This window comes from Hyperolius riggenbachi, chromosome 6 (assembly GCF_040937935.1).
Source record: "Hyperolius riggenbachi isolate aHypRig1 chromosome 6, aHypRig1.pri, whole genome shotgun sequence".
Classification (NCBI taxonomy): Eukaryota; Metazoa; Chordata; class Amphibia; order Anura; family Hyperoliidae; genus Hyperolius; species Hyperolius riggenbachi.
In genome coordinates this window covers 380,514,100-380,532,566 of record NC_090651.1, presented here as the reverse complement: position 1 = coordinate 380,532,566, position 18,467 = coordinate 380,514,100, and the positions used below count along the sequence as shown (strand labels likewise).

At 44.4% G+C, this 18,467-nt stretch overlaps 1 protein-coding gene across 1 annotated transcript in view; it reads right to left on the bottom strand.

The window, feature by feature from the left end:
* Window positions 1–18,467, bottom strand: part of LOC137523092 (vitellogenin-2-like) — a 63,134-nt gene that overhangs the window by 19,356 nt on the left and 25,311 nt on the right. The window contains exons 2-5 of the mRNA XM_068243305.1: window positions 9,310–9,418; window positions 8,978–9,094; window positions 7,215–7,352; window positions 453–587 (exon numbers count right to left, since the gene is read on the bottom strand). Of these exons, the coding sequence (XP_068099406.1) occupies window positions 453–587; window positions 7,215–7,352; window positions 8,978–9,094; window positions 9,310–9,361 (442 nt within the window). The 5' untranslated portion in view covers window positions 9,362–9,418. The remainder of the gene's footprint in view (window positions 1–452; window positions 588–7,214; window positions 7,353–8,977; window positions 9,095–9,309; window positions 9,419–18,467) is intronic.

Here is an 18,467-nt window from a genome sequence, read left to right as displayed (position 1 = left end):
AGCTCTCCTTTTCTACCTGTTTATCAGAATGGAAGAATAGATCCTGCTGTGCCCATAGAACACGCCTCTTTCACCCTTCTGGCCACCATAATATCTTATATACCTCCCTCTCTGCCTCTCAGATCTCGCACATGTGCGCCTGCGCCGCTTCACTACAGTCCTCAGCAGCGAGATCTGAGAGTTGGTAACAGGAGGATAGGGCATATCACCCGACATCAATGACAGCCGGCGTATGAGACGACCCCTGACTTTTCAGAAGATTTTCAAGGGTTAAAAAGTCTTATACCCCAGAATATACAGTAAATGATGTGAAAAGCTCTGTATTCTCTCAAAGTGCTTAGGCAGCGCATTGTCACAAGAGGGATCACTAAGGTTGGTGTCACCCAGTGCAGCATCTCATGGTGGTCCCACCGTCTTTTTGTTGCAATCATGGCTCTTTTTGTATTCCTTACCTTTAAAAGTCTGGGAGAGACAATGATCCTCATCACCTGTACATTTCACAGTCTCCGACTTAGTGCAGGAGTTGCCATCGTTAGAAAAACAGGAGTTGCATTCTGCCCCGTTGGCCGTGGAGTTGCTTTTGGGCACTAAAAAAACAGAAATGGAATAGGTAGAAATGTTTGTGAAGCAGATAACTGGCCAGTTTGGTGGATTGTTGGCAGGTAGGGACAGAGGCGTAGCTATGGGTGGCAGCAGCGGGGGGCATATGTCCCTGGGCACAGCACTGTGGCGGCGCTCAGCATGGCTGAGTAGGGGGGGACATAAGCTATCTTTGTTCGCGGGCGCTGAAAACCCTAGCTACGCCTTTGGGTAGGGAAGCTCATTCGTATTCCGCATAATTGATGCACGCGCAATTGCACGCCCGTCGCTGCTGCAGCAGCACAGTCTATCTGGACGAATATATCCGTCCAGATAGACTTAAGTTGTAAAGTGATCATCATCAGGGGAGCTGTGTATGGTTGATATTGTGGTGAAACCCCTCCCACAGTGTGATGTCAGGACCATGGCTCTGAGACATCACACTGTGGGAGCCTTGTTGCATTGTGGGACATAACAGCTGTTTACAGCTGTTTCCAACTGCCAAAAAAAACCAAGCAGCATCTCCTTCCAGTGACATCACCTGCCAGCAGTAAAGATGTTGCCATGTGATAAATGTCAGAATGTAAATTAGGGAGAGGAAGGATTTTACAATGGGCAAACACTGACTAAATCATTTATGCATAATTATTGTAAAAATTAAGCACTTTTTTTTTATTACATTATTTTCACTGGAGTTCCTCTTTAAGCATTATTATGCCAGTTTTAACAATATACAGCAACAACTGTTATTACATGAGTTTTTAAATGTCAAGGGTGAATTAGGGGCGTACGTTAAAAAAGGGCGTCGGGAAAAAAGGGCGCAGGGTTTTAAACGATAAGCATGAATAACGTTTAAAAAAAATTATGCTATATTTCTTTTAAAAATAACGTTTTATAAAGTTATAAATCATTAAATAATGTGTATGAAATCAGCAATTTTAAAAACGTTAATCTTCCCTATTTAAAAATTAAATGTATAATAAAGTTTTATAAAAGATTAATAAGAATTTTACTAAAACTATACCTAACCCTACTCTCACACAGAACCCTCCCTGTACCTACCCCTAACGCCTAGACCCCCCTGGTGGTGCCTAAACCTAAGACCCCTCTGTTGGTGCCTAACCCTAAGACCCATCCCCTGGTGGTGCTTAACCCTAAGACCCTCCCCTGGTGGTGCCTAACCCTAACCACCCCCCTGGTGGTGCCTAAACCTCAACCCCCCCTGGTGGTGCCTAAACCTAAGACCTCCCTGGTAGTGCCTAAACCTAAGACCCCCCCTGTTATAAGCATTAATAACGTTTTTAAAAAAAATTGTGCTGTTTTTCGTTTAAAAGTAATGTTTTAAAAAATATAAATCATTAAATAATGTGTAATCATGAGAAGCAGTTATAGAACATTAAAAGTCTCCGGGCGCCGCTTGTAAAACTTTATTTTTCTCCGGCGCCCTTTTTTCCTGTTGGGCGCCCATTAAACGATATTTAAAGGGGAACTGAAGTAAGTGGTATACGGAGGCTGCCATATTTATTTCCTTTTAATCAATACCAGTTGCCTGGCAGCCCTGCTGGTCTATTTCTCTGTAGTAGTATCTGGATAACACCAGAAACAAGCATGCAGCTAGTCTTTTCAGATCTGACTTTAAAGTCTGAAACACCTGACCTGCTGCATGCTTGTTCAGGGGCTATGGCTAATAGTATTAGAGGCAGAGGATCAGCAGGGCTGCCAGGCAACTGGTATTGCTTAAAAGGAAATAAACATGGCAGCCTCCATATACCTCTCTCTTCAGTTCCCCTTTAATATGGGAGTGAATGGCGGCGCCCTTTTTGTCCACCTGCCTCATGCGCCCAAATTTCCTGCCTCCGAATTAGGGCCCTTTTCTACCATCTGCCATCTGCTTTAAAAAGTGGATAGCAGCCCTTTTGCTGATTGCAATAGCAATTTACATGTAACTAGCATGTAACTTCTACTAGCGTGATTTATTTTATCCTGATCCTGAATCGCAATCGTCGGCCTGCGCGATTCGCAGCAGCTTCACAGTGCAAACGTGGGGAGTGGAAATTGCAGGTTGCACGATCTCAACACAACGAGATTGCACTTGAGATCACGCTTGTTGGAAAAGTGCCCTTACAGTGTGTGTTTTTTTTTTTTTGCAGTTGGAGACAGGTTCTCACATATATTTTGTATCTTTGTTCTACAAGGTGTTGCTTGTGAGATTGAGAATTTTGAACCTTTTGTATAGAAATCATTTGGTAGTAATAAAGCTTGATTTTGGTGCATTTTCAGACTAGTTTAACAAACTATATCTTTAATTTGTTCTTTCAACATTCTTCATCTGCTTTTGTTGTTGCTTTTTATGTACTGTGCTATATAGATATTTGTACTAAAGTAAAGTAGCCTTAAGGTTAATGTTAGGGAAATGTAAGGGGGTTAGATTAGAAAAGGTTGGGGGAAGGAGATCAATGATTTGGGTAATAGGGGTGCATATTATATCGGCGCCGCTCAGTTCAGAATGACGTCTCTCCCCGCTGCCGCTAAACTCTGAGGCGGTGTTAAATACTATTCCCCCTCCAAGTTGTTGCAACTCAGAGGGAGATGTAATTCGGGGTCTGGCAGCCACAAGAGCCCTGAATGACCGATACGCATCACAGCATTGCTGCTCCGAGCCGCACGCCAAAATGAACTGATCCGGGGTAATACGACTGGGCTGATGCAGTACAAATTTACATCCTGCAGGTGGAGCTGCAGCTCTGACAGGACATATATTTTACTGCTCCAGCTAGGAGCAGCCCTGCAGCGATTGCACACACCTGAATTGACAGCTTAATCTCCTGGCATTGATCAGGTGCCATGCTGATTGGCTCCTGATCACTCAGATCACATGATCACTAGGATCTGATCAGGAGATGATAACATTTGGAAACCCTGAATGTTGGAGAACAGTCTGGTGTTGATTCGTTTTTTTCTAATGTAAACAATGGCATGAAAATGCAATTAGCAAAAGTACATTGACCAGAGCCTCATTTTAAAGCATACCTGAAGAAAAAATAACCTTATGAGATAATTAATTGTATGTGTAGTACAGCTAAGAAATGGAACTTTAGTAGCAAAGAAAAGAGTTTCATATTGCTTTCCAGTACGGGAGGAGTTAAAAAAAACTTCAGTTGTTATCTATGCAAAAGAGCTTCTCTGAGCTACTCAACCCACTGGGTGGAATACAGTCTTGTTTTCTGAAGCACTTAAAGTGAACCAGAGACGAAGCACCCTCATGTATTTTACCATATAGATCAATGGGAACATTAGAGAAAACACCTACCCTGCTCTCTGTTTCATTCTGCACTGCACAGCTTGTTTCTTATCAGACCTGATAAAATCCCTGACCGAACATTCAGTCTGGCTTTGCTATAATGACTCAGCTATAATGATTCCTGAGCAGAGCCAGCAGGGGGCAGGCTTGGACTTGAAAAGACATGAGAGAACACAGACTGAGCTATAAATATTCCTGAGCAAAGCCAGACTGAATGCTCAGTCGGGGATCTTATCAGGGCTGCTCAGAAGCAAGCTGTGCAGTGCAGAATGAAACAGAAAGCAAGGTAGGTGTTTTCTCTAATGTTCCCACTGATATATATGGTAAAATACATGAGGGTGCTTCGTCTCTGGTTCCCTTTAAAGAGGATCTGTAACAAAATAAACCCCTGGGGCAGCCTTTCTCAACCTTTCTACCCTGGAGGAACCCTGCAAATAACTTTTGGATGTCAAGGAACCCCTGCAAACAATTTTTTAATCTCGAGGAACCCCTGCATTTATTTTGCAAGAGGTGTGGTCTTTAAAAGTAGGTGAGGCTGTTTATTGTACTACCCCCTATTACACTGCCCTTCATTATACTGTCTCCTTATTCTAGTGGTTTTTATTAATGTGCTCATTATTATTTTAACCCCCAATTAATTGCTTATTTTTACAGTACCCCATATTATAATGTGCTCTATTATACTTCCTCCATGATGGGGGAAAATGCCAAGGAATCCCTGCAGAGTCCTCAAGGAACCCTGGTTGAGAAAGCCAGCCCCGGGGGATACCTAGCTCGGAAAGGGGAAGCCCCTGGATCCTAATAAGGCTCCCATTCAGGGGCGCAACAATAGACCCTTCAAGGGATGCCTCTGCAGGGGGGCCCAGAAGCCACAGGGGGCCTATGGGGGGAAAAGTTTGTCACAGAACAATACTATATGTTATGTTCAGCATGTCATTGTTGTTCCTCCATATAGCATGTGCTCTCATGTAGTAAAATAATACGGCTGTGTGTGTATGTACTGGGAGCAGAGCTGCGACAAGTCCTTGTCGGCTGCAAGGGGCTGGAGGAAGCCCCAGGTAAGTAGATCTGGGGGTAGCATAGATTGCCTGACATTTCCTTTAAGTCTAAGTGTTTTTATCTCCATGGGAAAAACACATTGGTCCTCAGTTTTCCTGTGCAGAAAGTGAGGGGGGTGGGGGGCCCCATCCAAAGTTTCGCGCAGGGGGGCCCCATCCAAGGTCTTTTAGGGGGGCCCAGTGATGTCTAGTTATGCCCCTGCTCCCATCCTCCTAAGCCTAAGGGATCCAGCGCTGTCTCCCCAGAAAATACAGCCAAGAAGGTTGTTGACTGTGGTGGAGGCGCAGTAGCACCTGCAATATTAACCTACCGCAATCCTGTGCAGGCGCAGTAACGGCTTTTCAATCAAGCTCAGGCGGAAATAGCCAAACTCAATCAGGTCCGCTCTACTGCACAGGCACAAGAGGCAGATTGCGGTAGGTAAATATTCACCTCATTGGTGTTCAGGGCTGCCAGCGCTGGATCCTGGAGGGTGAAGAGAATTGAGGGAAGCCTAATTAGGATCCAGAGCTTCCCTCTCCCAAGGTAAGTCCCCACCAGGGCTGTTTTTCTTTCTTACAGATTTTTGTTAAATAGCCTAGAAACAGTGACAGGCGGCATGAGATAAGGTTTTACTGCAGGAAGGTTCAAAGGGCCATTATTTCTGCTTTGTTTTATAGCTTAAAAGACAGAGTGTGGTTTTAAAAATATAACTGTGACAGAACGATGCAATGTTATAAAAAGAAAAAAAAAAAAGCTACCGTGTTTCCCCGAATTTAAGACATCCTCTGAAAGTAAGACCTAGTAAATATTTCGAGTATGCTCGAAATATAAGACCTACTCCTAAATTAAGACCAAGTAACATTTAGCCTGCATCCCTCTAAACGGGCAAACCTGTTCTCCCCATCCCCCTGCCGGCCCGCCCGCTCACAGGCCTGCTTTACCTCCCGGCTGATATCGCTCCTGGCTCCGTCCTGCAGAAAATCCACATCCTCCTGTTTATTGCCGACATAATTTACACACCGCAGATTAGCGGTGACGTATGGCAAAGGCAGCTAATGTATCCAATAAGAGCGCTACCCTATACAGGAAGTAAACAAAGATCACTTCCTGTATAGGGCAGCGCTCTTATTGGATACATTAGCTGCCTTTGCCATACATCACCGCTAATCTGCGGTGTGTAAATTATGCCGGCAATAAACAGGAGGATGTGGATTTTCTGCAGGACGGGGCCAGGAGCGATATCAGCCAGGAGGTAATGCAGGCCTGTGAGCGGGCGGGCGGAGAGAAGGTCTGCCGCTTAGGACCTTCTCTCCCCCTTAATGCTCTTCTGAAGCGGGTTGAGCCCACGTGGTGCATTAAGGCTGTCCTTCAGTGCGTCTCTCTTCCCTCTCTGGCTGTTTGGTCTGCCGCTTTGCTGATTTCTCACGTAAGTTTCACTCACCTTATCCAATTGCTGTGCGCATAGCACATGCTCTTACTCACTTTCTTACAGGTTTTTATCCATATGCACTTACTATGCAACTTGTTATTCAATGATTGTGTTTGCACATGCATATATTTTTATAAATTTCATATCCCCACATTATTTATTCATATATCTGGACCACACTATTAGTTGGCCCATATTTCATCCTCATTTCATGTATTTATATGTATGTGCACTCCCTTAATCAATTATTAGTAACACATTTATATGTAATTAGGTGTTACTTCACGTTGTTATAGGGTTTTTAATACTCAGACGCCAGAGGTTATCCAATTATTGAATCAAATTATATAATGCTCATGTGGTCGAGAGACCCTGCTGGTCACATGTTGTGACGTTTTAATTGATTTTATGAATTCTTGATGGTTTTTTGAATACAATAAAGATTTATACTGTTTGAATATTACTATTAGTCTGATGCTGTTTATGGGGGTACTCTTTTCTCTTTTTTATGTATTTGAAGTGCTTGTCCCCGTCCCCCCCCCCCCCCCCCCCCCCTTAGCACATTCTAATTTTGTTATTGACTCATTAATTTTTGCATGGTGCTGGCTCCAATTTTTATGAGTAAATTCTTATTTTCGGGGAAACACGGTATATAACTGAAAATAAAAATACTATTTTTTGCTACTAATGTTCTATTCATTACCCGTACTACTCATAAAATTCATTATATCATAAAGTATTTTTTTTTGTTTTTGTTTTTTTTTTCGCTTCAGGTATGCTGTAAGTTATAAGAATGCTCAGTACACTAACACTTTAACATTCACAACCAGTTCATTATTTATTTTTAAGGAAGACATCACTTACAGGTAGGGAGAGTCGGGGTGCAGTCCTCAGTAGAGCAGCATGAAACAGCCCCCTTTATGGACACTTCAGAAGTGGTGATACTTCCATTAAAGTTGCAATTTTTGATGCGTGTGCAAGACCTAACATAGGATATTTTACCTAAAAAACAAAAGTTATACTTTACAACATATTGTTATAGTCTACAACAAGAAAAATTCTAAGTGTTGTTCAGTGTGTTCAGTTAATTGACAGGGCAGCCACAGATTCCAGGTGAACTGTGGGGTATCTTTTTCATGCTTTTTATCTTACACATACACAACTGATACTATGTGATTTTGGAATGTGTATTGAACAACCAGATCCTGAAGTTGGCCAATTGGGGTCACAACACTAAAAACCTGCTTGCAGTACTTTGGATAGAAATGGAGAGGGGGGGGGGGGGGGGGGGGTATACATTAAAAAGAAAATACACACTTTTATTTAAAAAAAATACAATAAAATTAATTTTAAAAAATAAAAATTGCAGCAGCAATCAGATGCCACCAACAGAAAGCTCTGTTGGTGGCATCTGATTGCTGCTGCCTGTTGGTGGCAAGAAAAGGAGGCAAGATTAATTCGTGTGCGGAGTTGTGTGGCCGTACAGTGAGCTGTTAAAGCTGCAGAGTGCTGAATTGTAAAAAATAGGTTGGTCACTAGGGGGGTTTAAGCCTGTGGTCCTCAAGAGGTTAAGAATAATAAACTACAGGTTTGCCTGCTTTTGTATATTGAGTGTGAAACATATGCATTAACCCATTCATTTAGGCACTTACACCTGCAATTTTTTGCTACGTTTTTTCACTTTCCCAATTTTGCATGCAATTTAAAGGGGAGCTGAAGTGAAAAGAATATGGAGGCTGCCATACTGATTTCCTGTTAAACAATACCAGTTGCCTGGCAGCCCTGCTGATCTACTTGTAGAAGTGCCTTGCTGAAGTGTCTAAATCACACACCAGAAACAAGCATGCAGCTAATCTTGTCAGATCTGACATTAATGTCAAACACCTGATCTGCTGCATGCTTGTCCAGGGGCTATGGCTAAAGGTATTAGAGGAAGAGGCTCAGCAAGACAGCCAGGCAATCTGCATTGTTAAAAGAGGAAATAAATATGTCAGCCTCCATTTCGCTCTTGCTTCAGTTGCCCTTCAACATGAAATAATATGTCAATACCGAAACTTCAAATTTACATGCAAATGTTCGCACCCTGAATGTGAATTTTCTGTGTTTCCAGTGACTTTAATTACACGCGATTAACACCTCACATGAAGGTAAAAATAATTAGCCTTGCCGGATATTTTAAAAACGCAGGAAAAACGGATCCGAAAATTCACATGAGAACTCAACTTCTACAAAATACTCTGCCATTGAAATACATTAGATATGCAACAAATGAGATATCACAACTCCAAACAACACAGACAAATTCTGTTGACTCTGAGAGGTACCCAAAAGTCTTATTTTTATTTACACCACCACCGAACAACAAACAGCTCACAGCTATCAGCCACAAGTCAGCTCTTTAGTCATAGCTTCGTAACAATGATTCAACTACTGCAAATGTAAGGAAAAAATACTGTACGCCCAAAATAAGCAACAATTTAAATCTTAGTTGACCCAGGTGAGAATTGTAAATATTCTCAACTGAACAGCAGACAGTATTTGAAACATCCTATCCAAGTTTGCTGGATCACTTGTATTCTCTGAGGATTTGAGTTAATCGCCACCATTTTTTTATACAAGGAACTTACCGTCACTAGTCTGTAGGAAGGCAGCAGCACACACAAATCCCTTAGGACAAGTGGTAGTGGGACCTGTACAGGAAGTAGATGTTGTGCTGTGGCAGTTGGTACAAGACAGGGCGTGACCTTAAGAGGAAGAAATAATGTCACAGACTGTTATATACAATCAATCTCTGACACCTATGTTCTGCACTCTACAAGCAATTTAGTAGATATTACTTTAGTTTCTAACCTTCTGCTTCTGTATATAAACTCCATTCTTTAGAATAAGCCATAAAAATGTTATTTCCTTAGCATATAGAGTATGGCATGTATTTCACAGACAATTATAAAAAGCTTACCAGATGCTACGAGAGCCAAGAGAATGCTGACTATTCCAAACAGAGACGACATGGTGGAAGTTTTCAGGATCTCTACAATGGTGTAAAGTTGCTCTTGTCCTAAAAGCTGCTGGAAAGAGAAGCAAATATCCCCTTATTTATACAATGTACAGTATGGGTGTGCACAACTCTTTAAATTAAACCATTTATTTATTATGAAAATGAAGGCCATACTGGAAGATACCGAATTTTACTTCCTTATTCTTCCCTTCCCTTAATTGGCTTCAGGCAAATAAATGACAGGCTGTCATCTGGCATTTTAATATACTTAAGATAAATAAAAATATAAATCAGGTCTGCGGACACCTGGGATTGTGACAAGTTATTGGGGTGTGATGAGTATAATTTAGCTGAATGCGGTATACATACAGGCGGAGCTCAAAGATTAGAATATTGTGCAAAAGTTCATTTGTTTCAGTAATTCAACTTAAAAGAATGAAACTAATATATGAAATCGACGCATTACACGCCAAGCGAGATATTTCAGGCCTTTATTTGCTATCTTTTTTGATGATGACAACTCACAGCTTTTATGAGAACCCCAAAATCTAAATCTCAGAAAACTAGAAAATTACATGAAATCAATAAAGCAAACATTTTAAGTAGTTAATCACTAAGAGGTATTTCCCCATATGGACCAGAGCAATTTTCACATTTCAGTGCTTCTCTCTTTCATTCGCCAATAACTTAATCACTACTTATCACAACAATTTTTATGGAGGCTGCCATATTTATTTCCTTTTTAACAAAACCAGTTGCCTGGCAGCACTGCTGATCTATTTGGCTGCAGTAGTATCTGCATAACACCAGAAACAAGCATGCAGCTAATCTTGTCAGATCTGACAATAATGTCAGAAACACCTGGGCCTCCATTCACTATCTGGCACTAACTCAGTTAGCACGTCTTAAGGCTTTGGACGTGCAAACTAGGGTGCTAAGTAGTTTGCACGGGCAAAGCTGTTACTGATCGCGCATCATCCGGTGCGCCCAAAACGTTGCATGGTGCACACGAAACGTCGCACCGTTCGCGTGCAAAATAGTTGTTCAGGCAATTTTGCACGGGAACGGTGCAACCTTTCGTGCGCACCGTGCAACGTTTTGTGCGCACCGTGCAGCGCTACACTTTGTGCGCGTGAACGCTTGTGCACATATTAGCACATGAAGTGACCGTATTCGCGTCTTACGTGCCTTTTCACTGGCATGCTAACACTGAGCACCCTTTAGTGAATCAAGGCCCTGATCTGCTGCATGCTTGTTGAGGGGCTATGGCTAAAAGTATTAGAGGCAGAGCATCAGCAGGACAGCCAGGCAACTGGTATTGATTAAAAGGAAATAAATATGGCAGCCTCCAAATACCTCTCACTAGAGTTGTCCTTTATATGGAGAGCATTTCTCAATCTCAGCCTCAGACAGAGATCAGGTGGAGGAGGGTATGCCCATAGCAAGACAAGACATTAAGCATGTATCTCACTTTTATACTGGCAGACCCCTGTCCAATAACCCCTGCCATTTAGGTGGCAGGACAGGTCTTCTTCACTCGTTTTCAGCGTACAAGCGCTATACAGCCAAACACAACGAGGACATGCAGGGACAGGAGCCCCATAGTGAGTGGTTGTATGGCACTTGTACACTGAAGAGTGAAGAGGACCTGTCCCACCGATAGAAGGAGGTAATAACGCTCCACTGCCACTCTGCATTATGAACAGGAGTGGGGCGCACATGACAGAGCGGTGTGGCCTGGCCAACAGATTTCTGCAGAGGGCGCAGCATAGTGTGGTTATACCACTGGCCCATAGAAATGTTGGGGGCACCTTAGTATCTCCTCCCTGGTCACTGGAGGTTCATATATGGCATTTTTACAAAGTAGCCTGCAACTGGCTCAGTCGGCCACCTTTCAGAGGGCCACAACTGCTGATCAGAATGACAGTAAGGGATCAAAAGGACTATGGGGGGCTGGAAGGAGTTCCAGGTAAGTTAAACTGGGCAGATTTATTTCACTTCAGGTACCTTTTAAAGAGGAACTCCAGTGAAAATAATGTAGTAAAAAAAGTGCTTCATTTTTTACCATAATTATGGATAAATGATTTAGTCAGTGTTTGCTCATTGTAAAATCTTTCCTCTCCCAGATTCACATTCTGACATGTATTACATGGTGACATTGTTACTGTGGGCAGGTTATGTAGCTGCTCCTAGCAGTTTTGGCTGTTAGAGACAGCTGTAAACAGCCATTTCCTGTCTGTGAACATTGTTACATTGTGGCAGTTTGCCCAGAGTACCGCGGTACTCAGAGCTTCTTGTGGGAGGGGTTTCACCACAATATCAGTCATACAGCGCCCCCTGATGGTCTGTTTGTGAAAATCATTATATTTCTCATGTAAAAGGGGGTATCAGCTACTAATTGGGATAAAGTTCAATTCTAGGTTGGAGTTTCTCTTTAAAGGGGTTCTGTGGAATGATTAAAAAAACAAACTGACACTAACCGGGGTCTTCTATCAGCCCCCTGCAGCTGTAATGTCCTCCTACGATCCTCTGTTCCCAGCCGCTAGCACCGGTCAATTATTCGTCTTACAAGACGAATAATGCGCGCTCCCGCTCGCGTCTCTGGGAACGTACTGCTCTGTTTTCTCGTACAGTGCCTGCTCAGTAAGCTCCCGGAGACACGAGCGGGAGCGAGCACGTGTGTGGCCACGCCCGTGCAGCTGCACTCGCATTAGAAGAGTAATTAGACCAGGACCGGCGGCGAGGAAAGGGTGATCGGAGGAGGACGGCGCGGGACATGTCAGCTACAGGGGGCCGATAGAAGCCCCGGGTAAGCGTCAGTTAGGGTTTTTTTGATCCTTCCACAGAAACCCATTAAGCAGCAAAAACTTGGTTCATCCTAACTGTAAGCAGGACTTTCAGGTTAATCAACCTTCATCAAATTCATTACATCTGTTGCCATTTATATATATGACAGACTCCGCAAGAATAAATTATACTTATTGAAATAAACATTAATAGAGGGGAATTTTACAAGGCAAGTATTAATTCAGTTACACCGGTAAATGGGTGCATGGAATAAACTAAATTAATTAGGAATTAGAAGCGACAGGTATAACATGGCCTAATTGTACTCATGCTAAATAAAAGTAACACACCCAGCACTGAAGGATCCTGGACATGTGATGTGTCAATAAATGGAAGCAGTTATAAAAGCAGACTTTACTCTAAGGCCTCATTCACATTACATACGTCTGTATTTTGGCAACGCGTGTCGGAGGCAGACATGCACGAACATCAGAAGTGCATAGACTGCATGGTCTAATGTTCACAATGCATGCGTTCCATACCAGTGCGGTCTGCAAATGCATGCTGCATGCATTATTTTTGCAAAACGCATGGTTGACCTATTCACTACAATGAATGGGATCAGCTACGCAACGCATGCAAACGCAGATGCCGTGCGATCGTACACGTTGCGTTCCGATCGCACGGCCATCTGCATGTGATAATGTGAACGGGGCCTACAACCTGCTGCAGGAGCTGCAAGTGTAAAGGTAGCCATACATCTAGCGATGATGGGCAGATTTGACCAAGAGACAAATCTCTCTCTGATCAAATCTGATTAAAGAGAGATCTGTCGGCTGCCCACACACTGCAGGCCGATTCCTGATCATGCTGAAATCGTTCCGGTATCGGCCTTGTGACGCCGCATCCGCCGCCTCGCCGGCCGGACGCTGTCGCCCCTAATGTCCAAAGTGCCCCCCTGGTGGTCAGTGCACTGTACATTACCTGTCTAAGGCCACCGCTGCCTCCAGGCGCTGTCTTTCGTCCATACACAACCCCATGTGGTTGCCGGAGTAACGCCGGTGAGTATGTGACATCACACATGCACCTGCATTACTCTGGCAACCACATAGGGCGTGTGTCTGGATCAAGGACTGCGCCTGGAGCCAGTGGCAGACAAGGACAGGTAATGTATAGTGCACTGGGCACAGGGGGAGGTGGGGGGCACATTGAACATTAGGGGGGGCAGCGTCCGGGGTTTCATTGCGTTCATCGCTCAGCTAGTTATCGCTCACCCTTACCGCAGCGCACTCAATCGAGCAAGTCGGCCCCACATCTTGCAGCATGTCCAACCAATTAATGTGACCAATTTCGGCCCAAAATTGGTTGCATCGTCGATCAGGCATGCACTTGGCGCCACTGATTTTCATCGGATTCTGATTATTATAATCAAAACGGATGGTCAATCTGCCGCCAAGTCGCCTAATATATGGCCACCTTTAACTTCCTTGGCGGTTTTCTCGACCTGAGCTCGGGGTAGAAAAAATAAGCTATTAGCGGTGATCCCGAGCTCAGGTCAGGGTAGGCAGTGCAGCGCTTTACCTTTAGTTTTGGAGTCCCGCGCACGATCGCGCTGCGCAGCGGGACTCCAGCCTCTCTCCCCGGCAGTGTGGGGTCTTTTCCTGGCCGCCGGGATCCGCATGTCCCCGCTATTCTTCCGGGGACCTGGCGGCCAATCGGAGCAGCGGTGGCGGTGTGACGTCATCGGGGGCGGAGCGAATATTTAAAACGAACTTCTCTATATTAGAGAAATATAGAGAAGTTCGTTTATATGAATATTAGCACCACCTTGTGGTCAAAGTGATAACTTCAACGCTGGAGCCCAGGAAGGTAAATTTTTTATTCTGCTGCAGATCTTCCTGCCAGAATGATTTTTTTCAGGTTTTAGGATCTGAAAGAGTGGAAAAAAATTGCAGCTCTTTTAGACCCTAAAATCTGGAAAGAATCATAACGGCAAGGGGGTTAATGTTCTACAATCCAGTGCAGCTACATTCTCCTCAGTGTTCTGATAGTTTCTACATCTGCAGCCTGCCGGGCTCATGTGTCCTCCCCCTCACGTCCTTCACTGACCAATCACAACAGCAGAAGAAGGAGGCAACAGAAAACACAAATACACATGCAGGAGGAGTGGCTCAGGGCTCAGGGAGGGACAGCCCCCACAATAGACACAAACAAACTCTCATGGTGGACACACTTGCAGGGGCGGCTCTAGGACTTTTTTCCATTGAGGCTGCTATGCAGATGCTGGATCCACTGACAGGGTAGCTGCCAGCCGGCGGTGCAATTTGCATGGCGCAGCAAAAAATAGGTATGTCTATGCACTGGAATGTGGGCGGGGTAATAACGGCGGGTAATGGGCAGAGCCAAATGTACATAAACTTACCAGCTGTGTAATACACAGACAGTGAACGTCAACAGCAAAACTTTGAATGAACCCCCTTCTCTTAATAAAATGATAATTACCTACTTACTATACGTATAGCAGAGATTGTAAGCTCCTCTGAGGACAGTCAGTGACATGACTATGCAGAGCTGGGACAAGGTCCTTCAGCACCCAAGGCTGAGACAGCAAAGTGCGCCCCTCCATCCCTCCGCCCCAGCCGTCACACACTAATTGCTACTAGACTAAGAGGCGAGCCAGGGCCCCCAACCTCCCCAATTCCTTAATCTCTAGTTATCTGACTTGCAGTCACTGCCATGTATCCCCTTTTCCTATTTCTTTCTGCTTCAAACACAATTGGGAATGACAACTGAATGAATTGTGCGCCCCCTCCTACACTGCGCCCTGAGGCTGGAGCCTCTCCAGCCTATGCCTCGGCCCGGCCCTGTGACTATGTACTCTGTACAGTGCTGCAGGAGATGTCAGTGCTATACAAATACATAATGATAACATGGTAGGACATTAGACTATGACTATGGTAGGATTAGAGTGTGAGCTCCTCTGAGGACAGTCAGTGACATGACTATGTACTCTGTAATGTGCTGTAGGAGATGTCACTGCTATATAAATACATAATAATAATATGGTAGGACATTAGACTATGACTATGGTAGGATTAGAGTGTGAGCTCCTCTGAGGACAGTCAGTGACATGACTATGTACTCTGTACAGTGCTGCAGAAGATGTCAGTGCTATATAAATACGTAATAATAATATAGTAGGACATTAGACTAGGACTATGGTAGGATTAGATTGTGAACTCCTCTGAGGCCAGCCTTTTACATGACTATGTTCTCTGCAATGTGCTGCAGAAGATGTCAGTGCTATATAAATACATAATAATAATAATAATAATATGGTAGGACATTAGGCTATGACTATGGTAGGAATAGAGTGTGAGCTCCTCTGAGGACAGTCCGTGACATGACTATGTACTCTGTAATGTGCTGCAGAAGATGTCAGTGCTATATAAAAGTATAATAATAATATGGTAGGACATTAGACTGTGACTATGGTAGGATTAGAGTGTGAGCTCCTCTGAGGACAGTAAGTGACATGACTATGTACTCTGGAATGTGCTGCAGAAGATGTCAGTGCTATATAAATACATAATAATAATATGGTAGGACATTAGACTATGACTATGGTAGGGTTAGATTGTGAGCTCCTCTGAGGACAGTCAGTGACATGACTATGTACTCTGTAATGTGCTGCAGAAGATGTCAGTGCTATATAAATACATAATAATAATATGGTAGGACATTAGACTATGACTATGGTAGGGTTAGATTGTGAGCTCCTCTGAGGACAGTCAGTGACCTGACTATGTACTCTGTACAGTACTGCAGAAGATGTCAGTGATATATAAATACGTAATAATAATATAGTAGGACATTAGACTAGGAATATGGTAGGATTAGATTGTGAGCTCCTCTAAGGCCAGCCTATTACATGACTACTAGCCGTCCCGCGTCGTAGCATACGCCGCATCTTCTATCTATCTAATAGAGTACGTGCCTCAACCTTGAAGCAAGAAGAATAAAGGTGGGTACACACATCAGATAAAAGTTTTTGGAAAAATGAAAGATCACAGACCATTTTTACCCCCTTCCATGTAGTATGAGAGCCACACCTACACAGTCTATTCTATTGAGCTGCACTCCCCATTAGATAGAAATCTTTGCAAGATGCTGCACACAAAGTTGCTGTACACATTCAAAAGATCATTATCTGCAAAAGATCCGTTCCTGCAAAAGATCAGTACCTACAAAATACATTCATAGTCTATATTTCCATGCGGATTATTGTGGACATTTTTCCGCATAAGGGCATAAGCATCCGCATACAATGAATTTTCGATGCTGGTCGAAAACACAAATATTTCTGAAGATTTTCGTGAAAATTCGCCAAAAAACGAAAACAGGATTTTCGATGCGAAAATGACTTAGGCGAAAATTCGCAAGCAACACTGCTACATGCTACATTAGCACTATCCAGGAGCGCCACAGGGAGGATTCCCAATCAGGGATGCTCAAATTCGGCTTCGGGAGATATCCGGATTTTTGCTATCCGGATATCTCCCAGTAATGCTGTGCAGGCTGGGCGGGGGGGTCAAGCTTACCTCTCTGACGTCTTCTTCGGTCGTCCCTCAGCGCCTCCCACGATGCGGTCCAAGCGGCCGTCACCTGATTACAAACACTTCCTCCTTCCGGGTTGAAGGAGGAAGTGTTTGTAATCACGTGACGCGCATGGAGCGCATCGTGGGAGGCGCCGAGGGACGACCGAAGAAAACGTCAGAGAGGTAAGCTTGACCCCCCGCCCAGCCCGCACAGCATTACTGGGAGATATCCGGATAGCAAAAATCCGGATATCTCCCGAAGCCGAATTTGAGCATCCCTTTTCCCAATGCCCCCTTTTTATACAACCGGAGGGACCGTGGGAACCACAGCGGCACCCCGGAGGGGGAGGCTAGGTGCCGCAGGCGACCCCCCCCAAGCGTGGCCAGCGCCAGGGAGAGCCGTCTGCACCCACCTCCCAATATTAAAAACAGGCACTTACCTTAACGTCCATTGCGTTCTGCTACATGCGCATTAATCTTCTCATGCAAAGCATTTTGTGCAGTTTGTATCCTTTGGAGGCAGGTGGTGGATGGCTTGCTCCGGTGGTGTGAGCCCTGGAGTGAGTTGTCTGCACCTGTCCTCCCCCCCCCCTCTGGAGTGCTGTATGTGAGCCAGCCCTGAGCTCTAAAGCTCGGGGTGACCCATGCTTCACTCCTTTCTCATGTGGTGCCCCCAAGTTAATGCGCATGTAGCAGAACGCAATGGACGTTAAGGTAAGTGCCTGTTTTTAATATTGGGAGGTGGGTGTGGACGGCTCACCCCGACGCTGGCCACGCTTGGGGGGGGTTGCCTGCGCCTCCCCCTCCGGGGTGTCGCTGTGGTTCCCAGGCAGTGAGAGAGCCTGGGACCCTGTGGTCCCCCCGGTTGTATAAAAGGGGGGCATTGGGAATCCTCCCCGTGGCGCTCCTGGATAGTGCTAATGTAGCATGTAGCAGTGTTGCTTGCGAATTTTCGCCTCGAAAATCCCGTTTTCGTTTTTTGGCGAATTTTCACGAAAATCTTCAGAAATATTTGCGTTTTCGACCAGCATCGAAAATTCATTGTATGCGGATGCTTATGCCCTTATGCGGAAAATCGTCCACAATAATCCGCATGGAAATTCAATCTATGCGGACGTTTATACGGAAAAATGCCCGCAATAATGCGCAAGAAACTTCTTCTTCTTCTGCGGGCGCTAATGCCCTTATGTGGAAAATGTCCGCAATCATACGAAAGTGATGCGAAAATGACTGGCCTTAGGCGAAAATTAACGTGAAAAAATGACATGGAAAATTTGCCTGTCAAAACGAAATTAGGCGAAAATTCGGTAAAAATGTATCGAAACAAATTTTTGCATTTTCGCTCATCACTGGCATGTAGCAGGGCGACTGCTTTGCAGTATTGGTTTTTTGACCCTGCATAGTTTGGCATGCAAAAGCAAATGCATATTTGCATGAGCATTGCCTCATGAATAGCCAATTAGGCCAGATTTGCAAAGCCAGACTTGCTAGGGTAGGCCTCTTTTCCACGGACAGTTGATAGGCAGTAACATGCCTCTCAAACTCTTACAACTGCTCACTGCTGCTTGGTAACTGCTTGCTGCTGCCTGGTAACTGCTTGCTGCTGCCTGGTAACAGCTTGCTGCTGCCTGGAAACTGCTTGTTGCTGCCTGGAAACTGCTTGTTGCTGCCTGGTATCTGCTCACTGCTGCCTGGTAACTGCTTGCTGCTGCCTGGAAACTGCTTGCTGCTGCC